General features: G+C 34.7%; 1 protein-coding gene across 5 annotated transcripts in view; it reads right to left on the minus strand.

Annotated features, from left to right (window-relative positions):
* Positions 1-27,070, minus strand: part of GPSM2 (G protein signaling modulator 2) — a 47,746-nt gene that overhangs the window by 12,718 nt on the left and 7,958 nt on the right. For 3 of the 5 annotated variants that reach the window (XR_009607482.3, XM_060624251.3, XM_060624250.3), the window contains exons 2-11: positions 14,734-14,955; positions 14,216-14,351; positions 13,744-13,886; positions 13,077-13,200; positions 12,848-12,963; positions 10,159-10,314; positions 8,925-9,033; positions 7,626-7,755; positions 5,061-5,131; positions 852-1,028 (exon numbers count right to left, since the gene is read on the minus strand). Coding sequence is in view for 4 of the 5 variants with exons in the window: in XM_060624251.3 (XP_060480234.1) it covers positions 852-1,028; positions 5,061-5,131; positions 7,626-7,755; positions 8,925-9,033; positions 10,159-10,314; positions 12,848-12,963; positions 13,077-13,200; positions 13,744-13,886; positions 14,216-14,351; positions 14,734-14,955 (1,384 nt within the window). In the remaining variant the exon portion in view is untranslated. Of the gene's footprint in view, positions 1-851; positions 1,029-5,060; positions 5,132-7,625; positions 7,756-8,924; positions 9,034-10,158; positions 10,315-12,847; positions 12,964-13,076; positions 13,201-13,743; positions 13,887-14,215; positions 14,352-14,733; positions 14,956-23,099; positions 23,405-27,070 lie in introns of all 5 variants that reach the window. The other 2 variants (XM_060624253.3, XM_060624252.3) reach the window with 1 other exon arrangement.

Raw genomic sequence — 27,070 nt, forward strand, 5'->3', positions numbered from 1 at the left:
ACCAAGAGAAATTGGTCAAAAAAATAAAAGACCAGCAGTTTTTCCAAAAGCTCTCACTGAGGGGTGCCTAGGTGGCTCAGTCGGTTGAGTGTCCGACTTCAGTTCAGGTCATGATCTCATGGTCTGTGAGTTCGAGCCCTGCGTCGGGCTCTGTGTTAACAGCTCAGAGCCTGGAGCCTGCTTTGGATTTTGTGTTTTCCTCTCTCTCTGCCCCTCCCCTGCTTGCACTCTGTTGCTCAAAAATGAATAAACAAAGAATTTAAAAAAAACTCACTGGAAAATGGACTTGATAATTGGAAGTATCATCTTTGTAATTTATTTTGGTTCTTTTATCAGAGTGTAGGGTAGCTAGACTAGAGATATTCCTGATATTTTCTTATTTCTAAATATTTTAAGTTATATTTAATAAGCTGATTCCTGTGATCATTTTTCATCAAAACAGTTTTTAACTGTTATAATTTCAACATAAATAGAAGTTGATGCTAGCAGATACTATTTTAAATCAGCATTTTAAAATCCTTGAACATATGAATTTAATTTGTACTAACTTCTACAATGAAAGGAGTTTTACTAGGAGACACTGTAGTAAACTAAAAGGTAGTATTTTTGTAATTAGTGACAAATAATTACTGTCCAGAGCAGTGAAGCAACATATCCATGAATGGAGTAATTACAGTTTCTAGCTCTGAAGAAGACTGAAAAGATAGGGAAATATGGAAGACTTCTTTGAATAAAAAAAGATATTTTATATTAAATGTCTAATATAATTTATCAAATATTCAGTATGAATACAAGAAAACTAAAATGTAGGTACTCAAAACAGAATACTCAAAAACTTATTTCATACATACCCTCTCAGAATTTGGAATTCGATTATCAATGGAATTACTGGCATCTTGGAGAACTTTAGTGGAGGAATTAGTTTTGCATTTTTTCCCCTTCAATCTGTTGACAAAGAGCAGCTTCGCAGAAGGTTTGGCAATAAGAGGTTTTTGTTTAGCAAGAATTTCACTGTTCCAGTTCTGTACCTACAAAATTATAAACAGATATGGAAAACAGGGCATGAAAAAAACCAAAGCTATTTCTGGTTTTCTATCATATTAACCTGCCATTGCCACTCCTCTAGTGTGGGGTGCAGCTAGATCTCTTAATAAATTCCTTTTTGCCAGTATATCTATTTTCAACAGCTTGTACCAAATGCATACTGTGAATTTTTCATCACCAAAACATTAAAGTGGTGACTTTTAGGAACTTAAGAGTAAGAAAACAGGGGCACCTGGGTGGCTCAGTCAGTTAAGCATCTGACTCTTGATTCTCACTCAGGTCATGATCTCAGAGTTTGTGGGATCAAGCCCCCATTGGGCTCTGAGCTGATAGTATGGAGCCTGCTTGGGATTCTCTCTCTCTGCCCCTTCCCTGCTTGTGCCCTCTGTCTCCCTCTCAAAATAATTTTTTAAGAAAGTAAGGAGTGCCTGGGTGGCTCACTCAGTTAAGCATCTGACTTCAGCTCAGGTCATGATCTCACAGTTCATGGGTTGGAGCTCCACATCGGGCTCTGTGCTGATAGCTCAGAGCCTAGAGCCTAGAGCCTGGAGCCTGTTTTGGATTCTGTGTCTCCCTCTCCCTCTGCTCCTTCCCACTCACACTCTGTCTCTCTCTCCTTCAAAACAAAATAAGCAAAAAAAATTAAAAAAAAAAAAAAGAAAAGTTTGCCAAAATCCCATAAAAATATGGAAGGTCAAAGAGCAAGTTTTATTGTGGATGTGAGTTAATTAAGAACCTGTTACAACTGGAAATTCTGGATATATGTGGAATTTTTAACGGTATAAATTAACATCTAAGCCATACAGCAGTAATTTTTTTTGGTCATTTTTTGTTTTCACTAACTACTAAATTCTCAATAGGGAAAACATCAGTCATTTATATAGGTCTAGACCTGGTTTAAATATACTTAACCTCTAAACAACAGACTCAATATAACAAATATTTACTGGGGGTTGTGGGAGGGGGGATGGGCTAAATGGGTAAGGGGCATTAAGGGATCCACTCCTGAAATCATTGTTGCACTATATGCTAACTTGGATGTAAATTAAAAATAAAGTTACTAAAAAAACCCCAAACCCTAAAATAGTAAGAATGACTAAAAACCATAAAAAACAAAAAACAAATATTTACTGAGTGGAAAGGAAAAACACAGTATGTATAGTAGCTACATGACATTTGCAGCTTTAACACTCGGTCTTAAGTGTTTGTAAGTCCAAAGGTCTATGTAATGTAGTAATTGATAATAAAGTTACATCACATGAGACACAAATTAGGATAAGTCTTGCCCTGAGGCTATTGTACCTGAGTGAGAGATAGCTAGTGAGTGAACAAGCCAGCTATCTGGGTAAGTTCTGGGTAACAAATGAAGTTTGTTTTATTTTTTTCCCTCTGTTCCTTTTCTCATACAGGTGATAAGGAGAAACTATTTGTTGGGGTGGACTACAGGGTCTATTGACTCGAGAAAAGTAAACAAGCCCAATTATTAGAACATAAAACTCGGGGTGCCTGGGTGGCTCAGTCAGTTAAGCACCTGACTCTCAATTTGGGCTCAGGGCATGATCTCACGGTTTGTGATTTGAGCCCCATGTTAGGCTATGTGCTGACAGCCTGGAGCCTACCTGGGATTCCCTCTCCCTCCCCCTCCCTCACTCATGCTCTCTCTCTCTCTCTTAGAAATAAATAATAAACTTAAAAAAAAAAAACACAAAACTCTACCTAAATCCCAAGTGGAAATGTGAAAAAAAAATTTTTTTTAATCTTTATTTTTTAGAGAGAGACAGCGTGTGAGCAGGGGAGGAGCAGAGAGAGAGGGAGACACAGAATGTTAAGCAGGCTTCAGGCCCTGAGCTGTCAGCAAAGAGCCTAATGCGGGGCTCAAACTTGTGAGCCTCAAGATCACAACCTGAGCCGAAGTTGGACGCTCAACCGACTAAGCCACCCAGGTGCCCCAGAAATGTGAAAAATTTTTAATGTTTCCTATATACTTATTTGGACTTCTCAACAAAAACACTGAAGAATACAGACTGGAACAATGTCTTAAAAATTATGAAGGAAAATTATTTCCAATTAGTAATTCCATAGTAAGAATTATCAGTCAAATGTGAGAGTAGCAAAAAGGCATTTTCAGACATCCAGGGTCTCAAGAGTTCCCTTCAACTGTGTTCTTTCCTAAGAAATATCTTTAACACAGAATCTCCTTTTTTCTTTACATATGCTTCTTAGCTTGGTTGAGAATAATGAAATAATGAATCGCAACTTTATTATGAGGGAAAGAAAACACAGAACTAATTCCAAACATATTTTAGAGACAAAACTTTGCCATTATTTGGCTCTTGGAAAATTAAAGGGTTGAATCTAGTCAGCTTCTTAATGAAATCTATTGTTAGTACCACTTCAGAGCTAGGCACAAGGCAGCAAATTAATTTTGCTAATTAGTATGTTCCTACAAGAAATAGGAAAAGAGACCTAAATTGACTTAAAAGTTGTTTGTTTTTTTTCTCTTAATAATTTGCAGGGGTGCCTGGGTGGCTCAGTCGGTTAAGTGGCCAACTTTGGCTCAGGTCATAATCTCAAGTTCATGATTTCAAACCCCAAGCCGGAATCTGTGCTGATAGCTCAGAGATTCTGTATCCCCCTCTTTCTCTGTACTTCCCCTGCTTGTGCTGTCTCCCTCTCTCTCTCTCTCAAAAATAAACATTAAATAAATAAATTGCAGATTAGCCTAATTAATTAATTGCAGATTAGTCAGATTTGCAAACTGACAAGATAAGATGTAGACAGATATCTGGGGAAATCACAAAGTCCTTCAGGAGTTAACTAGGATTTCTGAAGAACTTTATATATATATATCTGGCTGATTTGAACTTATGAAAACTTTTCCCACAAAAAATGTCAATATTAAAAAATCATATGCCTATTATAATAGGGCAGAAAAATTTTTAATAACATGGAAATAATATTAACTACACATTATAAAATATCTATAAAATATTAATATTCACATGAAAATGCAAGATGAATAAATACCAAAATATTACTTGTAGTTACCACTGAGGGTGGGATTACTGATAACTTTAATTTCCTTGTTGAAATTTTGAAGTTATTATAATGAACCTATTTTATAAAAAGTATTTTAAAAAATATACCATAAAAGAACAACAGCCTGCTTTAACAATGTAAAAATTAAAGGTGGAAGAAAGGACCTAGATTTCTTTTCTTCACTAATCTTTTCCCTGGGTGGGGGGATGGGTGAACTAGGTGATGGAGATTAAAGAGTACACTTAGCATGATGAGCACTGAGTAATGCACAGAAGTGCTGAATCACTATACTGCACACCTGGAACTCCCATAACACTGTATGTTAACTACACTGGAATTAAAAAACTTAATAGAAAATTATAAAAAAAAAAAATAACTTTTCTAATTATAAAGTCCCTTCTCTGTTACTGAAAACAAAAGCCTAAGGAAGATGCATCTTGAATAAACAGTTATTAGTGAAGAAAATGCTTTTAAGAAATGCAGCCAGAAAAACTAGCTTGATCATACATATCACTTATCTTACTAATAATGTTGCTGTTACTTAGTTGGGGGAAAAAAGCTTCCTAACCCTTTAATTTTCCCATTTAAAAAAAGTAACTAAGAAAAGTAATACACGTACATGTTAAAATGTTCAAACAGTTCAAACTAAAACTGTGTACAAAGTATCTCTTCTGAGACATCCACTCCTTTTCCCAGAAGCAATTGTTATTTTTATTAGCAGGTCTCTTAGAGATTCTTCCTGAAATGTTTTAAGCATCTACAAAGGATATAGATGCATAATGCTTCTCTTAAACAGATGGCAGCATATTAGGCACATTCTTTTTAGACTGCACTTTTTAAAAATTCTTTTTAAAGGAAAATTTTAAAGTGATACCCATACAACACAAGGTTTATTTAAACTATTCATGTAAGTTAAAAGTTACTTAAATATTTGATTATAACAGTTCAAGAAATTTAAAAACCTAAGGGCTGCCAACCTTTTCTGGTGTTAACTTCATAAGTTCCATGTTTTCCATACTGTGTCGGCGTCCAAACTTCGGGCGTGCACCTTTGTAAAAAAAAAAAAAAAAAAAAAAAAAAAAAAAAAAAAAAAAAAATTCAAATACATGGGGAAGTCCTTAAGACTACAAATTCAGCATGACTAGGTTATTCAATTTTAAAGTCTTTTACACAAGCCCATATGGAAGGAGGAAACATACAAACATGTATTTTTTTAAGAATAATAATTTTCCATACCAACTACATAAAAATAGAATATACACTCCCTCTAAAATGCTTTGATGTAGGGAAGTTACATTTTGGTTGGAAACTAACTTTGGTTACTGACATTACCCCTTAATTTAGAAAAGGCATTTTATAATAACTGGTTTTATACTATCCACAGAAACTCTTAAAAGAAAATGAGAAGGACAAATCCCGTATGATCTTATGGTGGAATCTAAAAAGAAAAAAAACAACCTGAACTAGGAAAAAAAAGAGATCAAACTTGTGATTTACCAGAGGCAGAGATTACGGAGGGGGAAAGGAAGAAGGTGGTCAAAAGGTACAAACCTCGGGTTATAAGGTAAATAAGTACTAGGGATAGAACGTACATCATGATGACTACAGTCAACATTGCTGTATGACACTTAGGAAAGTTGCTAGGAGGGTTTATCCTAAGAATGTTCATCATAAGAAGAATTTTTTTCCCTTTTGCTATCTGTATGAGAAGATGGATGTTAACTGAACCTACTGTGGTGATCATTTCACTAGGTATAAATCAGGTCATCATACTGTACACCTTTAATTTACAATCATGTATGTCAAATATTTCTCAAACTGGAAAAAACACAAATTTAAAAAAACCACTAAAATGATTATAGTAGGGGAAAAAACAAACTGTAGGGTAGTTTAAGTAAGTAAAAACCAGTTGGTTAAATCTCTGACTTTGGCTCAAGTCATCATCTCATAGTTCATGGGTTCGAGCCCTGCATAGGGCTCTGTTTTCAGCATGGAGCCCGCTCCAGATCCTCTATCCCCCGCCTCTCTATGGCCCTCTCCAGCTCATGTTCTATCTCTCAAAAATAAATAAACATTAAAAAAAATAATAAGGGGCTCCTGGGTGGCTCAGTCGGTTGGGCATCCAACTTCAGGTCAGGTCATGATCTCATGGCTCGTGAGTTCAAGCCTCGTGTCAGGCTCTGTGCTGACAGCTCAGAGCCTGGAGCCTTCTTTGGACTCTGTGTCTCCCTCTCTCTCTCTCTCTCTGCCCCTCCCCCACTCACATTCTCTCAAAAATAAACAAACAATAAAAAAATTTTTTTTAATTAAGTAAAAACCCAAGGAAAAGGCTTTAGGCCTTCAATTTCAAGGTAAGAATCAAAGTAACACCTCTAGTTCTATATTGTTACTCATATTCATTTTAAGATCACATTAGATGAGAGATTTAATGCTGACCAGGAAACATGTTAAATAAACATAAACATGGTCCTCAAAAGTTTTTTCAATAAAGTTAGCATTGAATATAGAGAAATATATTTTCATATCCATTTTCACATTTTCATATCCAATCAATATTTTAAAGATTAAGCAATATTTTAAAGGCATAATATATGATACCTAATACCCAGCTTAACAAATAAACCACTATCAACATATTAACTCCTCTGTGACTCTCTGAAAATGTGCCTCCTCCTCCCTATAATTTTTTATATTTTCATATATTTCATGTTTCATCTATATATTTACATATATATAGATCTCCAAGCAATTTAGTTTATTTTATAATAAATGCTCTCATACTGTATATATCATCTAACTTGCTTCCTTTGAGAAACTTTATGTTTGTGAGATTCAGCCAAGTTCATGTGTAGTTTAATTTTGACTGCCATTTTAGGACTAGGAAATTCTTTATCCATTCTACTGGGGACAGAGATTTAGAGTGCTTCTTATTTTTTGTTATCATAAGCAGTACTATTACAGAAATTCTTGAAAATGTCTCTTTCTCTTAGTGACACAAGCAAGTGTTTCTTCCAGTTTGGATATCAGTGGAAATGCCAGATCATATGCTCAGTACATCCTCAACTTTACCAGAATGTTGCCACATTGTTCTTGAGAGTAAACACATTTCTGTCACCATCAACACTGAATGAGAGCTTCCATTACCTACGTTTCAATACTGGTATTATCAGACCTTTTAATTTTCATCTAAGAGATAACCTTAGAAATGAAACAAGAGCTAAACAAAAATCAAATATGTAAAAACACTTGAATCAAAAAGAATAAACAATAAAATATTTTAATTTTGTCATCAAACATTTATAAATTTGAGTGACCCTATAGAAAATAATCATACCTTTCTTTACCATTCCTAAGTTCAAGATAACAACCGTAAAATACCGTATTCTACAGTGATACATCAACAGGACTATGGTAAAGCAAAAAAGTATTATAAAAATTTGAGCTTCCTAAGTTATATATTCTCTCTGGAGATGGTTAACATGTTATGAGTAATTTAAATGTAATTGAGGATAAAGAAATTGGGTTGAAGACCTGTTACTTACCATGCAAATTGTTATCAATTTCAATATTTTCAGACATTATTGAATTATTTGTGCTGTAGCTCAGACCAAGAACCATTTGAAGATCTGAGAGATTCAGTCGTGCTGTTAGTTCACCACTTCTATCCCCAACCTACAACCAACAAGCATTTATATTTTAGAGTAGTATTTAAAGACAATGGTGAAGATTAGCTGAAAATGTTATGAACCTAAAACTGGAAGAAAATAGAAATGAAAACAGTTCTATTAGAATTAAGAGACTGAATGAAATGGGTTTTTTTAATAATAGTTGCTTTAAAGAAAAGGGAAGCTTCTAAAATATGGCAATAGGAAAGCTGATTACATTCTACCAATACTTCCATTCTCTAAATACTAATTGCTCTTAATCTCTACAATCATATTTAATAATAACGTAGGTTATTTTGTGACACATTAAGTTGCCAACACATGAATAAAATTTCCTTAGAATATTGTTTCCATACCATAGTATCTATTAAGCCAGCAACAGATATTACACTAGGCACTTGTACATACACTATCTCTAATTCTTACAATGATTTGCAAGGTAGATGTTATTCTTCCCATTTTACAGATGAGAAATGAGGTTCAGAAAAGATTTCCAAGCTCAAATAGCCAGAAAGCAGAACTGGAACAGGAACAGATAACAATCTTTTTTTTTTTTTAATTTACTTTTTTAATGTTTATTTATTTTTGACAGAGAGACAGACAGACAGACAGACACACAGAGCATGAGCGGAGGAGGGGGCAGAGAGTGAGGGAGACACAGAATCCGAAGCAGGCTCCAGGCTCCGAGCTGTTAGCACAGAGCCCGACATGGGGCTCGAAACTCACAGACAACGAGATCATGACCTAAGCCGAAGTCAGACGCTCAACCGACTGAGCCACCCAGGTGCCCCAGGAACAGATACAATCTGGATTATAAATCCTTGATTATAACAACCATGTTAAAAAAAAAAAAAAAAAAAGACAACTACAACAACAACAAAAAACCCTGTTTTTTCTTTCCATACCATGCTACTTTTCCATGTAGAGACAGGAGGCATATTTTAGTAATCTTTCCATTCCCCTATGCCTGGTCTTACCTTCCTATCTTCCTACATCAAAGCCAATGCAAACAGACCTCTGATCTGTATCTCAAAATGCTTTGTGCAGTTTTTATGCCAAGGGAATAACATAGATTTATTACTAGGTTATACAGGAGAAATCCAGAGAAATAATAGGGCTTCCCCCGTGCTAATTTGTGAATCACATAGCACAGACAGGCGTTTTTTAGTTACATACCTCTCTTGAAATTTCCAAGTGCTTTTCAGCAAAATGCATTGCTTGATCATGATTCCCTAGAGCTGTGTATGCATTTCCTAAGCTCCAACATGCTCTTCCTTCACCAATTCTACAAAACAATTCAAAGCTAACATATAGTTATATGAAAGGAGAGCTGTGTGTAGAATAAAAGCTATTTAGCAGTAATTAATGGTATAAACAATGTTTTGGATTTGTTTTTTTTTTTTTTAAATATATGAAATTTATTGTCAAATTGGTTTCCATACAACACCCAGTGCTCATCCCAAAAGATGCCCTCTTTAATACCCATCACCCACCCCCCATCAGCCCTCAGTTTGTGCTCAGTTTTTAAGAGTCTCTTATGCTTTGGCTCTCTCCCACTCTTGGATTTGGTCTTTCATATAAAGAACATACTATCACATCACTGGAGACATATTAGAATACCCAGACAATACCAAACTCAGAGTCAAGCAAAAAATGGGAAACATCCTTTTCAAACATACAATTTATTATAAAATAATAAAATCTAATAGGTCTTCTAGTTAAACTGCCCATTTTCTTTCCATGACAGCCCTACCAAGTAATCATTCAGTCCAGGTTTGAACACCACTGGGGAGAGAGAATGTACTACCTCTTGAAGTAACATATTTCATCTTGAACAATTACAGAAAAGCAGTTCTTCATACTGAAGTAAAAATCTCTTTCTAAAGCAAACATCACAGACTAAATGCCTGCACAGATTCTGTTTTATCATACAGTTTTTTATTTAAAAAAAATAGCCACCAATATTTAAAAATCAGAAGATTTCAAATAAAACTCAGGACTTCCAGCTTCTCTTGAAAACAGAGGAGTACCTGGACATTACAGACCCTTGGTCCTGCCTGGCATCAGTTAGCTGGAGCTGAGTAACAGCTGCCCCCTTACGCTGGGCCTTATCTCTAAGATCACCACAATTCCCACACTGTTCTAGTCAGGAGGACCTTTGCAGGCAACCGAGTTTGTGACCTACTTATTGATCTTGGTTCAAGGCTATATGGACCATTGCAAACTCCTATGACATGCTAGCCCTTCAAGCAATAACGTACAGAGAAGGTAACTAAAACAGAAGAAATTCCTTAAAAAAGAATTAAAAAGAAAACAAAGGAAACAAACTTAAAAACAAAGGAAAAATTCTAAGGATTCAATAATGCATCTATATTTTACTATAATTATAGTAGGGAGCTGTATAACTTACCTATCATTCAGCTCTTGAGCAATTGCTAAGTGCTTCAGATGATAATCGATGGCCTTTTCATAGTCTTGAAGCAAAGTGTATGTGTTTCCGAGACTATAGCAAGACTGTGCTTCTACAGCTCTGTCTTTAAGCTGTCGAGCCAATAGTAGTGTCTTTCTAAAAAAAGAAATTAATTCTTACATAATGATCATTTTTATTTTTGGCTATAATAATCATAAAATAAAACACTAATTTTTCTTCCTGCCTCTAAAGTAAATTTATTTTAGAGTTTAATGTCTCATACTTTCTCCATCACTTTCAGACAAAATGAAGTTGTTTTGGAAACACAAGAACCAAATCCAGACTCTCAGAATAAATTTGAGAGCCCTATTAAATATTCTTCAGAGAAAAGGAATACTGACACAAGACCAAATGTCTCTAAAAAAAACTATCCAAGTTGTAGTGGCAATAGCTTAAAAGTAAGAAAATTTTGTCCACATAACCTCTCTTTTCAATTATACTGTTGTCTTTGCATTTTGCCAAAATTCAAAACATAGTACTCAAAATTCTAATGTGTAGAATGTGTAGAATCAGTAGTCACTGATTCATGAAAAATATTAAATACCACATTTAAACATTAACCAGATTCTACCTAACACACATTGAATCAATGAGAACCTAGTGTCCCAGTTAAGAGTGTGGACCCTAAAGTTAGAATGGGTTCAAATCCCAACTTTGGCAATTATTAGCTCTGTCACAGGGCAAGTCACTCAAACTCTCTGTTTCCTCGTCTGTAAAATGGGGAAAATACCTCACAGGGTTTTGTGAGGATGAAACAAATTAGTATATATGAAGTGCTTAGAATGGCATCTTGTTCACAGGAGATGCTAACAAATGTAAATACTGTTTTGATTATTATTATCAGCACTTAAGCCTACAGATGCTTTAGATCCAGTAACTTAAATGACTCCTACAGTTTATGCCAAATAGTACAAATATTTCATGTGATTTATAATTATACAAAAAATAGGTATATGATAGATAATATAGTTTTAAGCAAACAAGCCTGAAATTTTATATTTAATGGTGATACCTTCAAAGCCGTCACCTTGGGAGACCACACACTTATTCTAACATTGCCTCCTCTCAAACATTTTTGCAAGACTTCTGGAATTGCTTTGAGTTCCTGGAGTATTTTTCTGGCACACCATTATTCTTCGACGGTATAATATGTAAATATTCAGAAGTCCTTCTGGAACAAATTCAATTGCTAAAGTAGGTTTACCAAACTGCTACTACTACTGCTTTCTATCCTGAAGGATAGCGATTTAAAACATTAAGATAGCCTTCTTGTGCAGTCCTGAGAGTTCTGAGTTTTAGCCTGCTAATGGAGAGGGCAGCGGGAAGAAGTTTCATTACTTCATACTCCTGTTCTTTACTCAAACAGCCACCATCCACTTTATTGCAGAATTTTTAAGTATTTAATACAAGTAGATCATCTATTAATTAAGACATTTCCATGTCTTTTGGCTTTAAAATATAAGAAACTTTTATATTTAAAATCAAAATATAGGGGTGCCTGGCTGGCTCAGTCAGAATAGCATCCAACTCTCAGGGTCAGGAGTTTGAGCCCCATGTTGGGTGTAGAGCTTACTTAAATAAATAAAACTTAAAAAATAAATCAAAATAAAATCAAAATCAAACTACGTATTCCTTATATAGTAATGTATTTTATTTACGAGGATATCTTATATCTAACTAATCAACGAACAAATATTACCCATTAGTCAATGTTTAAAGTAGGGTGGGATGACATTCTAGTTTTTAAGATGGACCTAAAGCAATTTTACCTTTTGTTTTTAGATGACAAACTATCCCAAACCCTCTCACACTGGATTTTTTAACAATAAAATACAACTCAATCATTGTATCTTTGGTTCAAACTGGCTTCTGCCTAAGGTCTATATGGGCCTTCAATCCCCACTAATTAGAGAAAACTCCAAACTAGAAAGCACAGACCAGACAATCTCAAACAGTCTACACTTTCCTATTATCTATGTATCAAGTCTATTGAAAGACCAGAAAGACCTTTCCCAGAGGAGTTGGTTTGCCAACTCCTCAGGCAAGTGAATGGGGGCCTCAGTTTATGGTGAGGATCAAAGATGGGCAGGAGAGGGTGGGTGAAATGTTCAACACGAGGGTACAATGGTGGGGAAAAGAATTAAGTGATCACTGATGAAAACTAGGGCATATTTTTGTTATCAGACTTTCTTGTGGCTTTTTGCAAACACATAACTGGGTGAAAAAAAGCATATAAATATACATACCCCACACACTAAACAGGTTTAAAAGACTTTAAAAGTTTAGAATTTCATTTAAAAACAGTTTTAAAGATAAAAAATAACAAAAATATAAAGGAGTCATACTGCTATGATTAAATCGAAGGTACAATATTTATTTAGGACTATGTGCCACGTCCTATGCAAAGTAAATGCTTAATATATCCTTTCATTCAATCCTCACAACAATCCCAAAAGCATCATCCGTTGCTTTTGGGCATCATCCATTACAGATGAAGAAATTGAGGCTTAGAACTATAAGTTCCCGCTGCTAGTATGTGCAAAAAGCAAGTTTTAAACCCAAAGTCTATGATTTTATAGGACTGCATAACTATTCATTTTACATTTATCTATAGAAATATTAGACTAACTTGTAGTATTCAGAGGCAGTTTCAAATTCACCAAGAAATATATATGCATTTCCAAGGTTGCTATATGCTCTTCTTTCAGCTGCTTTATCTCCAAATTCTTTTGCAATAAGGAGACGCTGAAACAGAAAATTCTAGTTAGATATAGCTATAATAAAACTAAAGAATAATCTAATCACTATTCAGAACACTGATGGGGAAAATGATCTGGCCTCAAAGCCTTGCACTATACCTGTTCATGGGCTATAACCGCATCCCTGAAGTTGCCAAGGAGGTAATGTGTGTTTCCAAGATTTCCAAAGGCACGTCCTTGGGCTGCTCGGTCACCCAAAGCAGTCACTAGTGATAGGTTTTCCCTAAATGATAACAAAAGTTGTGAAAAAAATACGTTTGAGAAAAAAATGTATTGATTTAATTTACAAATCAAATTCTTATCAAAAAAATTTCTAAGCTTACAGTCATAGTGTAAATTTTAGAGGTATATGTATGATGGAGGATGATTATGGGAAATAAATGGGAACACTTTACTGAACCATTCAGGCAGGTTTCTGTCCAGAGTCAAGGACAGATTCAATCTTGGAACCGTTACAGCTAAGAAGTTCTATGAAATTCTACTGATAAAAAACTAAATTTACTCCAAATAGTTTAGACTAACGATTGATATTTCTTGTTTTTGCCACTAAGTGGCACCGGTTAACAATTTAAAGGAAAGCTTTCCTGGGGAGGGGATTACTCTATTCCAACACTATAACATTTTAGCAGCGATTTGATGGTTTATTTTTACTTGCTAGTCCATAATTCTAAAACCTTTCCCAAACTTAAAAACGTATTACTGGATAAAGAATGTAGAGCAGGTCCAAGCCTTAGGTGGGCCACAGGACTACATCAGTGCTACTTACTCATAATAATCCACAGCTGCCTGCAGAGCATTTCTCACATCTTCTGGAAATTCTCCCATGTCTTGAGGACCAGGGCAGGCAAAACTTTTCCCTTTGGCATGATACACATTTCCAAGATTGTAAAGTGCTCTTGCTTCTCCCACCTAGATGAAGATATCAACAGAGTTTACGTTTTGAAATCAGAAGCCAGGTATTATAATGCTTATCACATATATTTATTTATAATTATCCTTGATGGTCAAGAGAAAGAAATGTTTACGATGGCCATCCATACAACCAAATAAATGATTACTTATGAAAGAATGTCTACTATTTTTTCTCCACTATTTTAAATTTCTTACTTCTATTTTTCTATGAATATTTTCTTTATTGGTATTAACTTTTAGATAAACTACAGAATAATTAAGTAAAATTAAAACACAAAGCAATTTCAAATAAAACATTTGGCCCACTATGTAATATTCCTTATTACCTTGTCATTAAGCTCTCTGGAAATATCTAGGTGTCGCTGACAACAAACTACAGCTTCATCAAAATTCCCAAGAACTTTTAAGGTGTTTCCCAGATTACCGCTAGCTTTGGCTTCCCCCAGCTGATCTCCAATAGTCCTGGGGGGAGGGGAGGGGAGGGGAAAGCAAATGGTGTTAAAAATAAAGCAAGCAGCCAGAGTATAGTTTTCCCTAGAGGACAACTGACATGCTTTAGGTAAGAAGGACCTGTTATTAGCCTTGAAACCTACTTTAAATAAAAATGTAAAACTTATGTTTCTGTATTTAAATGTAATTAATTTTCATTCATTTAATTAAACTCTAGTGTCATTTCACTACTATTAAATCATTTCATTAAACTGTGATCAGCCTAAAGTTTTAAAATGCAGTGCTACTGAATCAGAACTCACTAAAATGTATTAAGTTCATTTTTTTTAATTGAATAAACATTTTTTAAGAAACATTCAAGGAGAAAGAGTATTAAAAAGCTTAAATTAATTACCTTGCTAGAGTTAAATCATGATGATGGTATTCTAATGCTTTGGCATAATCATGCAAATAGAAATAAGCATTGCCCAGCTGGCTGTAAATAGCACTAAGTGTTTTTAGGTCTTCAGTTCCAACTTGAACTGCAGCTTCAAAGAAGGACACACCAGCACGGCAGTCTCCTGACTTACACAGACGTTCCCCTTCCAAGGCCAGTTCTAGGCAAGAAGCTTCCATTCTATAAAATTACATAGGACAGACATTTACAACATTATATTATAACTGCACCACAGTATTTTTAACTTCAGGTAATACAATTTTAATGTTGGCTGTGTCTACTCTTGCTTAGAAGAGCTGCCTCTATAATTAAAGTATATATACATTATTGATAAAACAGTAAACTATTATTTATAGCATGAGCTAATTTGCCTAATCAAATGTCTCTGAGCCCCAGAGGTCTTTTATATAGGATAGCTAAATACCTCTACATGGAGCCCATTTTAATTGGCCCACCCAGAGCAACCCACTTCACCAATGAGAGAACCTAAAGTAGTGTTTCCTAAAGTATTCTGAGTTGTGGCAGACTTATGGACTTCCTCAGAGTGTGGGAGAAAACAGGTACCTGGGGAAGGTGATGTCTTATAATTAATACTCTTCTCTATCTAGGTATCTAAGTGACCTACTCAGCCATACATCAAGCCCTCCTACCATCCCTATCCCTTTCTCTGTCTCAAACACTCACACACACTCCTTTCTGTCCTTACCACCACATGGTATCTCTACCTCAGAAAAAAAAGGAGCAAAGTATTTTGATCTATAAGGCATACTTCTATAAGAGAACTAAGTGACAAGAAACTTTGTTAGAAAGCAGTAATTTAAATATTTTCAGAAATTCTAATTCTCAAAGTCTGTCACTGGATTTTTAAAAGCTAGAAGAATTAAGTTATTTTAAATATACATTGGAGAAAAAGCAATGATACTTTAGGTTCTAATCCTAGATTTTAGAAGGTGACTTTTACCAAAGTTGCCACTGTGTTTAACATTTTTATGATTTCTGCCATGTTTATATTTTACATAATCATCCACTTAAGTGTGTTTCTACAATTTGGCAAATTTCTTTGAAATTGGCACATGTAATTTTTAAAAATCTGGCTTCAAAGCAGTATCCATGGAACTGTGAGGAGTTTGGTGTGATACTTATTTTCTAATGCACATTAAAACAAATATGTAAGTATTAAAATAAAAAAGTAAAATTACCTTATGTAACACCAGTGGTAGGGACACATATCACCCTTTGGGAAACTCTGATTAAGCTCATCAAACATTCTAATTTTGTTGAGCAGCATGAAATTACTCATTACTGGAATTAGCTTTGAACAACTCTAACAGAGCAGTGATTCCTAATCCTGGCTGCACCACAGCAGAGCTCATATGGAGTGCTTTTTAAAGCTCTCAATGCTGGGTCCCACTCTCTAGGTATGAGGTCTGGCTCATAGTATTTTTTAAACACCCCCAAGTAATTCCAACATATAAGCCAGAGTTGAGAATCACTGCTTTAACAAGAAATAGAAATTAAACCACAACTCGCCCTAAATTCATTCAAATAGGATTATACTTTTGTATTTCTAGTAGCAGGCCAATCAATTAACATGTTTCTTCAGATGCTGTCTTTTAGCCTATAAAACTCCAAGGTTCCTTAAAGCCATAAATTAAAATGGGATTGCAAAAGTGGAAAATAAATCTGATAAAGAGAAAAGTCTGGACTAAGATTAACAGAGCCAATTGCAAAGGTTCAAAGCAGACTTTTGGTTATGTAGCAGATTTATGTAGTTATCTATGATAGGTAAATTTCAAGTTTTACATCCAGGTATCCTTTTTTTATAATTCAAGTAATTAAGTAAAAGGATACAGTGTGATCACAATTACACTAGTGATTTCACCCCCACTTAATGGATTTAGGCAAAATAATGCAAATGAACCTCTATTTAACATTTTGCTTCAACATTAGACCAATTATATACAAAGAAGAAAGATCTAAAGCACACAGAAAAATTAATCAGTTAAACCAGAAAACTTAGAATTTTTGCTATATTTACTTATTTATAAATTTTTTTTAATGTTCATTTATTTTTGAGGGAGAGAGAGAGAGCACAAGCTGGAGAGGGGCAGAGAGAGAGAGAGGGAGACACAGAATTCGAAGCGGGCTCCTGGCTCTGAGCTGTCAGCACAGAGCCTGACACGGTGCTCAAACTCCGAAACTGCGAGATCATGACCTGAGCCAAAGTTGGACACTTAACTGACTGAGCCACCTAGGCACCCCTGCTATATTTATATTTCATGTCATTTCAAATTAATAAAACCAATTTTCATCTTTCACAAGTAAAAACTGCCCTTTAAAACTGTATTTTTGAGGGGCACCTGGGTGGCTCAGTGGGTTGAGTATCCAACTTCAGCTCAGGTCATGATCTCGCTGTCTGTGAGTTCAAGCCCCTCATCAGGCTCTGTGCTGACAGCTCAGAGCCTGGACCCTGTTTCAGATTCTATGTCTCCCTCTCTCTCTCTGCCCCTCCCCCACTCATGCTCCATCTCTGTCTCTGTCAAAATTAAATATTTAAAAAAACTGTATTTTTGAAAATTAGGGACTTCATAAAGAAAAAGATTATTTTTGAGGTTTTATGAGGTGATTGCTGTATTTTGTGTATGAAGAGAAATGAGGCAGTACAAAGACTACTATGTAAAAAATGTGATTTTCTTAAAGGATTCTTTTGCTAGACTGGCTACCTAAACTAGGTGTCTTTATTTGTCTGAAAACTGAAACCACTGAACTTTCAAGAATTACCATAGGAAAAAAAAATTGGAAATGATATTTTTACATATAAAATACTTTTTCTATTAAAAATTTTTAACTTAAGCATGATTCTAATTATGTAAGAAAATTATATATTGAGCAATTTCACTGGTAGGAATTGATCTTAAAGTTATATGTACACAAATTCAAGAATATATATGTGAAAGGACATTCACAGCAGCAAACACACACACGCACACACACACACACACACACACACACACAACTTAAATGTCCATCAACAGAGTGTTAAGGAAAATTACACGCCACTGTACAATTGAATACTAATAATGGCACATGATTTCACTGAAGGAGAAGTAGAGAAATAGTTACATACAGCAGCACCATCAGTTCAGGATGATTAGCTGGCTGGCCAGGAAATTAGGGACAAGGCAGAACTGGCTATTCATAGATAAGACATGTAAAAATTGGAAGTTTACAACATGTTTGCCTATATCCATATAAACCAGAGAAGTGTCTTCTTCAAATAAACATCTTCACCACAAATATTTGACTTTCTGGTTTGAAACTTACACAACGTTTTACCGGAACCATCAATCCAAATTATGTATGTAACAAAATTTAGCTGCAGACTGAATTTATAGCTACAAATTTTTAAAAAGACATTTTAGATAATTTCATTAGAAACAGTGACAGCAAACTGGAACCCTGCTGGCTGCTCAGCTGTCTCTGAAGTCCATGAAGTAAGAATGTCCTATAAGAGAAACTACCTTGGAAAAGTTATTTCAGTAAGTAATTCCCAAACTAAAGTCCTCAACTCTCTAGTAATGATTAATTCTGAGATATATTGTAGCTCTGGTATGTTTTATTAGAAAAGAAGTCAACATTTTGGCAAAATCTCCAACACCTAAAATCAAATATATCTAATTGCATAACAGTCAAGGCAGGTTGGCTTATAAATTTTTTAGAAGATCATTAAATAGTAAGAGAGAAAGTAATTTCATATCCTCTCTGTCTCTATGAGAGAATAGAATTACTTCATTTGTTTACCAGCTGGGTTGGAAACAAAGAACACACTCAGAGTAGAAGACAAACTGGGAAAATACCTCCATTAAAATACATCCCACATACAAAGTTTCTTTTATTCTTCCTAATGGCCTAACTAGTTGTAGAATCAAAGAAAGTACATTCCTAATAACTACAAATAAGCACAGTACTACTATACTTAACTGAAATGTTTTCATTTTGCCAAAATGTTATAATTATAGTTATAATTCCTCATTTTTTGCACAACCCCATGTCATTTCAATTTAATTTTTATATTTTTAATTATTATTACTATTCACTTTTCTTCCACGCTAGATTTTTCCTTTACCTTCTTAATTTTAGTTTCTTGTGTTCATAGTATATCAATGAAAACAAGAGAGGATTAAAACCTCAATGCTACATCATTTAAAAAGATTTCATACAGATTATGTTCAAATTTGACCCTACCCTCAAAAGGTTTACATACTATTTAAGAATAAACAATGGGATTGAGGTCTCAGGCTTCAATACAAGAGTGTTCTGCCTCTTCTCCACTGTGCTGTCTTCTATAGCTGTCAAATCTCTTTACAGACCTTAGTTCCACCTTCCATGTGTTCTAATTGGGCATGGATCTTTTCCATTACCAATCCTACCTCCCACAAACAATTTTCATCCATTCTGTTTACCACATATATCTATTCTAGTTTACTTGCGAAAGGGAAAGTAGTATAAATTTACCTTGATTTAGATTTAAGTTTTGATTGGTAACTTAGTTTTAAAAGTGATTTTACTGTATATTAAGTTAAATTCTCAAAATAACCTTCTTGAGAATTACTGTAGAGGTATTACTACAGAAGAGGAAATTGATGCTCAGACAGGTGGAGTGACCTATTAAGATCACAGGACTGCAAAGCTGAGAAATGAAATCCTGTCTTTGTCTCTAAATCCAATGCTCTTTCCACTAACATTACCTCAAACTCAATATTCCTCAAATACTCTTCAGGAAAGAATATTAACCACTACATTTACCTAGCAAAATTAAAGAATTCAACACCAAAACTGTATTCCTTTACAAATTGTGTGCAATAGTCTAATTTTTACAATATGAAAGTTACTGAAGTAGGAACAAAGACATTTTCCAAAGAAATACAAGAGAAACTGGTTTACTAATGAACCTGATACATCCATCTTTCAACATCAACAATTACCAATATATAATATTACCAGTGTGTTTCATCTCTATTTCCATCCTCACTCTCTAACCCTAGATTCTTTTAAAGTAAATTCCAGAAAGCATATGATTTCATTTGTAAATATTTTAGTATGTATCTCTAAAAGAGTCATTTTCAAAAAAAATTAATACTATCATGCCTACGAAAACTAATTATAATTACTTTAAAAACAATCATATACTGTTAAAACATTTTTTTTGTTTATTTTTTAGAGACAGCATGAGTGGGCGAGGGGCAGAGGGCGATAGAGGCACAGAATTTGAAGCAGGCTCTAGGCCTGTCAGCACAGAGGCTGTCAGCACAGAGCCCGACGTGGGGCTTGAACTCATAAACTGTGAGATCATGACCTGAACCGAAGTTGGCCACTTAACCGACTGAGCCACCCAGACACCCCCATCATATATATGCTGTTTTAAAGCTTAGAAACTAACTTCATTTTACTATCAGTCTCCATTTCTCTCTACCTTCATAAATAGGTCGCAAAATATTTCATAAAGTATTCTAATCTCTCTCAGGAGGTACCTTAGTGTCTAAAGAATTATTCTATTTCAAAATTATAAACTCATTGTGTCACAGAATGTTCTCCAGGGATGGATGAAGACTTCCAAAATGAAAGAACAAGAAGGATAAAACAATATATACTACCTGTTTACCAGAGCAGAGTAATAACTTATACCAGGCCATGAGTCCTAACATAAAGGATAAAAAGTATTACCTGCAATTATACAATAATCCAATATACAGAATATATATCAATATACAGAACACTGATCCTAAAGCACTGAAGAAGCTAAAGCTTTGTTTGGCATATTGGGATTTGGTTTTTTGTTTGTTTGTTTCTGTTTTTGTTTAAGCCTAATCTCATGACCTTGAGATTAAGACCTGAGCTGAGATCAAGTTGGATGTTTAACTGGCTGAGCCACCCAAGTCCCCCATGGCATATTCTTACTAAAAATAGTTACAGTGTTTAAAGTTTCGTTTGGTGAAGTCCTATACCAATACACAACTATGTCTGACCTATGCTATATCATAGAAAAAGGACAAATCTAACTTTCCCATAGGTAGATGTATAATCCACTCCTCCTTACCTGCTGCTCTTACACAGTATTAAGAAGTATACCACTCTTGAAAATGTTTAGCAAGACGAAATCTTACTCACTAGGTTCAACTGATAGTTATGTCCAATGAAGTTCAATATACATTCCATCACACGTGCACTATGAGTCAGATAACATGCTTAGCATCATGGCTGCCCTAAGGAAGTTAATGGTCAAAGGGAGGCCAAAGAGGACACAAACTTATAAACAGATCAAATGAATTTTAATATAGTTGATGCAAAGAAAGAGATATGCAAAGCATGTTATGGGAGCAAACGGAGGGCACATAGCCAAACTATGGCATTTAGAAGTGGTTTCCAAGAGTAGATAATTCAAGTCATAGAGTGCATCATGAGCAAAGGCACAGAGACACGGAACAGCAAGATATGTATAGGAAACCAGAGCTCAAAGTGCAAGGCTAGGACTGGAAGAAAGTAAGAACAAAGGAATACACAGAAGCTAGAAAAAGGAAGATATTGTATACTATGTTAAGCTTGGCTCTGCCCTACAGGTGACTAGGAGGCACCAGTGATTAAGCAGAATTTGCACAGTTAGCTCTGTGTTTTTAGACTGAGCCCCCTAGTGGCAAATTAAAAAGATGGCTTCTAAGAGGTGAGAATGGAGAATGGAGTGAGTCTAGAGGAAGATGAAGGGGGCCTAAACCACAACAGTGATAGGGAGGATACAGATGGGGTAGATAATTCCGAGCAACATTTAGGAGATAAAACTGACATGACTTCACACTGGATACAGAGAGTGAGAAGCAGAAAAAAGCATGTAAGATAACTCCCAAACTTCTGGAACCATGCCCAAAAGGGTAGAGTTATATTAAAAGCTCATTTTAATTATGTTGAATGTCCCCCATTTCTTTATTCAAAACTTTTTTATTTTTATAAATTTTTTTAATGTTTATTTTTGAGAGAGAGAGAGAGAGAGAGAGAGCACGTGACCGCGCGTGTGCGCAGGGGAGGGGCAGAGAGAGAGGGAGAGACACAGAACTCGAAGTGGGCTCCAGGCTCTGTGTTGTTAGCACAGAGCCCGACATGGGGCTTGAACTCACGAACTGTGAGATCATGATCTGAGCTGAAGTCGGACACTTAACCAACTGAGCCACCCAACTGCCCCTAAAACTTTTTTATTTTTAATAGAAATACCCTCATATTACAGACTATACAGACTTCCTCGGCACCATGCCCTAACACAAATCTGCTCCAAAGTACAATACATCTATTTCTTAAATGTGTGTTAAGATATCTAGGATTTGGCAACCAACACCTTCAACTTAGTAGATATGCTGAATAATCCTCACTGCTACAAGTTTTATTTACTATTAGCTTATGACATTTATGTTAAAGAATCTATTAGTATTCTAATCACCTTACTAATGGTTACATGCCTTTCATTCTAATATTTATGTTTATATTCATTATATAGTTTAGTGCAATGACCAGAACTTCTAGAATAAAAGTTAAATAATAATGGGGGCACATGGGTGGCTCAGTCAGTTAAGCATCTGCCTTCAGCTCAGGTCACGATCTCACAGTTCATGAGTTTGAGCCCCACATTGGGCTCTCTGCTGTCACTGCAGAGCCTGCTTCAGATCCTCTGTCCACCCCCCACTTCTCTGCCCCTCCCCTGCTCACACTTTGTGCTCTCTTTCTCTCCCTCTCAAAAAATAAACAGAAATTTTAAAATAAAAATGAAGATATCATTGCTTTGCTCCTAAATGTATCCAAAATGTCACTAATATTTTATCATTAAATATTAACCTATTAGTTTATCATGTTAAGAAAGTACCCATCCATTCCGTTACTGACTTTTTTAAAAGTTCACTCATAAAAGATCACCATCAAAAACTGAAACAAAAAAATTAGGTCATTCACATATGGTCCTATTACAAATCCAGCTTTTACCTCAAACATTTAGAAACAGATTTCATTTTTATACCTGTATTATAAGTTACAAAATATAAAGTAACTATTCATAAATTCTTCCAAAAAATGTTAATAAACGATAATATATAATTGATCTCTACCACTATTTTCCCATAGAAAGGATATAAAATCTTACCACAACAAAAAGAAAATATAGTTTATAGGAGATACTAACTACAGCTAGTATAATTTGAATATATTCAAATTTAAATTTGAAATGATCAGAGTGAAATACATGTTTAATAAGGATTAAAAGTCACCCACTAAGAAAGTAGTGGTCTTACCTGTAACGAACATGAAAAGAATGGTCTTCCCTCATGCTTATCAAATTTTCCTCCATCGAGTCATATTATAAGCTGAGTAAAATATGAAATTATTTTATTTTCAGCCAATCCAGTTCTTTACAATGTAGAATTGTTGCAGAACATTGTCCAGTTAGTATATTAATGAGTTGGTGTTAATACATCCTAAGCTCCTGCTTCTTCTTTATTAATAATGAAAGGAGGTCAATGTCAGACAGCTTAAAGGTTCAAAATGTGTCCCAAATCCTTGCATCTTTGGCCCTTTCAGCAGCACTTCAGCAACATTTCTGCAAAAGGAATACAAGATGCTTTGCTTGAAGTCCTATTTTCAAACAATAACCTAAAGTAATTCCAAGCCGTACATAATCACACAGACTGCTGTCATGTCAATCATGGGAGAAAAACAGCAGAGGGCTTAACTGTCATCACACAGCTTCTAAATAAGGATGTGAATGAATAGATGAGATTCATCTGAGGCCTGTACTTTAATTTTTTAAATCATCCTAAAATACGATAATTTTATGTATTATTTTCTATTTACACACAAATTTAGGAGAATGTGTTGGAGTATCTAAAAACAAAATTATGATACTTCAAGCTTTTAAAAATTGCTATTGTAACAAGTTAAATGAAAAATTGGTAATTATTCGAACAAGTCAAATCCAAACTTTAAATTTATTTCTTCACTATATTTGTGCTGATCATTAGATTATATTTGTATTCATTTGTTCTCAGAGCATATTCTATTTTTACTTTTTAAGATCTTTAAAATGTTTTTATTACTATTAAGTACAAAAGAAATTTAGAAAATATGTGTATAGTAGAATAACATAACATTTATATAACACCACCCAATTTAAGAAAAACAACTATATTATCACTGCCTTTGAAGTCTCCTGGGTGCCTCAATCTAACCCATCACATCTTCCTTTCCCCTCTAGGGTGATCTCTAAACTGAATTTTGTTCATTATTCCTTTCTTGTCTTTATAACTTTAGTACAATGCTTATATAGGCCTAAAAATCATATCATTTAGTTTTATGTGGTTTTACTTAACATTATGTTTCTGAGATTCATCTTGTTGCACATAACTACAGTTTGCATATTTTTACTGCTGTGGACCAAATACATTTTTATTCTGCTACTGATGGGCATTTGGATTGTAATTTTTGGATTTTTTGCTACTACTAAAGTACTGTTATGAACATTGGTAGTAATAACTCAATGTACTGGTTAAAAACTACAGCAGATAAGCAAAAGAGAGAATGAGTGAACTAGAAGGATATCTGAAGAAATTATCCTGACATTCACAAATAGATTAAAGAGACAAAAAAACACTGAAGAGCAGTTCAGAGAACAGGAAGACAAAATGAGAGGCTCTGACAGAGGTCTAATTATAGTACTAGATGGAAAAAACAAAGAAAAGTAAAGGCAAAATCTTCAGTGATAAAGAGAATTTTTCAGAATTGAAGACAGATTTGAATTAGCAGATTGATAAAGCACACTAAGTCCTAAACAGGATAAATAAAAATGAATCCCATACCCAGATCTATCACAGAGAAACTACAGAACATCAGATATAAACTATAACTTCTAAGGTAACAACTGACAGAAACAAAGAAGATATATGTATGTGTATATATAAATAGATGTAATTTATAAACACACACACACACAAACACAATTATTAAGTCCTGGAATCTCAATGTTATAAACAACACTATAGGTAAATTAGTCTAACATTTTACTACCTCATTCCCGGAAAAGTCTTAAGGCAGCTAATCCTAATTTTGAATAGTCCTTTTAGAAAGTTGTTCCATAGTTTGAATAATCTTTCCATTTCTACCTATTTTTTCCCTTCTGCTCCATCCAATAAGCCTAATTCCTTTTGCACATCATCCTTTTAAATATTTCAACTAGGGATGCCTGGGTGGCTCTGTCGGTTAGGAGTCTGACCCTTGCATTGGGCTCTGTGCTGAAGAGTGCAGAGCCTGCTTGGGATTCTCTCTCTCCCTCTCTCTCTGCCCCTCCCCCATTCAGGCTGTCTCTGTCTCTCTCAAAAATAAACTTTTAAAAATAAATGAATAAATATTTCAACTATAACATAAACTAGACTCTAAATCACACATACCCACTGCTTTGTTAATCAAGTACGGTTTGAGAGAGGTTAGTAGGAAACAGAGCAGTAAGGATTCCTGAGGAGGAAGAAGGTAGAAGGTGGAAAGGACTAGCTTTGGGAATATTGACAAGCTTCCCAGAGGAAATGATGTTTTCATATTAATAACCAGTTTGACACATAAAAAACACAAAATATTATTCCTCTTATCCTTCCCTTGGCCAGCAAAAGGAAGTGTCTTAAGAAATGATGAAAGACAGGGTAGCAGCTATTAATCCAACAAACCTCTTTTTCTTTTGTTCAGAATTCCATTGTGCCTCCTTAATAATAAAACTCTATTAACACTATTAGTGTAGATATTAACAGCAATAGCTTCAATGTACATCTAGATTACACAACAGCTAAACTGTCAACCAAAAGGTCTTCCCCTATCCACACTGCGGTTTAGGCTATTTAGGCTGTTATTTATAAAATGGGGCAGAAGGTGAAGTACTAGAATAAATTAAATTTTGAATTAAGTTATAACTTAATTGGAATGTTATTTTATCCAGATTATGAAATTCCAAATTTTAGCAATCATTAAAACTATATTAACTTCATACTTATTAAAATGGATACATGTAGTCAAATTAACAAATGTAAATAAATGGAATTGTGAAATACCTTATTTAAGACTGCATAGAGAAACATTTTAAAAATAATTAAAACAAGCAAGAAGATAGAATGCTATTCACCATTTCTGTATGGACAATTTATAACATGGTTTTACTATTCCCAAAAGAAATGTATACCCAAAGAAGTCACTCTTTCATTTACAATCTCCAAAATAAAGTAGCATTTATCTTATAATTATTCACTGAACAATTCTTGATTCAATGATTAATTCTGCAAGAACTCTCTGATTTAGTAACAATGTGTTCATTTATGCTCCACATTACAAAGAGTTAACCCACTTCATATTTAACACACAGTTTATATATTACCAGTGTGACAGTAATAAAATCTGTAATAAATATTAAATTATGTTCATTAGGATAAGAAAATTTAATGACAAGACCAGGAAATGGAATGGAAATTATAGGTTTGAAAGAATATTAAGAAGTCATCAAATTTAACCTCCAATCTCCATTAAGACTTACAACTAATACTTTACAAGGAACATATTATATGTGCTTAGTAGTATCTCCCAGGTTTTAAAAAACAATGCTCCTAAAACCTCACTGCTAACAAAAACCCTCAGCATCTTTTGGTCTGACCATACAGAAATAAAGAGAAAGATATATATTTTTTTCTATATGCTAGAAATTGACAAAAGCATATTGAAAGATAAGCTAGTATATAATTCTGATTGCCTCAATTTTTTTTTAATTAAAAAAAAATATTTATTTATTTTTGAGAGGGCGAGAGAGAGGCAGAGCACCAGCAGGAGAGGGGCAGAGAGAGGGAAACACAGAACAAGAAGCAGGCTCCAGGCTCCGAGATGTCAGCACAGAGCCCGACGCGGGGTTTGAACTCAGGGACCGCGAGATCCTGACCTGAGCCGAAGCCGGATGCTCAACCAACTGAGCCACCCAGGCGCCCCAGCCTCACTTTTAATTACCTGATTAGGAAGTCAAAATAGGCAGACTCCCATTACACAGCTAGGTGGACTTCTAGGCACTGTCCAAGGTATGTAATCAGAGTAAACAATAAATCCTATCCTTACTTTACTCCATCAACAGTAAAATATTTGCAAACTAAGCAATGGGGAAACATAGTACACAGTTACATGTATTATCATTTGTCCTTTCTTTCAATTTATTCAAACTATCCAACTTAAATGCCGATAACCTCTGGTC

This window comes from Panthera onca, chromosome C1, assembly GCF_046562875.1.
Source record: "Panthera onca isolate mPanOnc1 chromosome C1, mPanOnc1 haplotype 2, whole genome shotgun sequence".
In the NCBI taxonomy this organism is placed as follows: Eukaryota; Metazoa; Chordata; class Mammalia; order Carnivora; family Felidae; genus Panthera; species Panthera onca.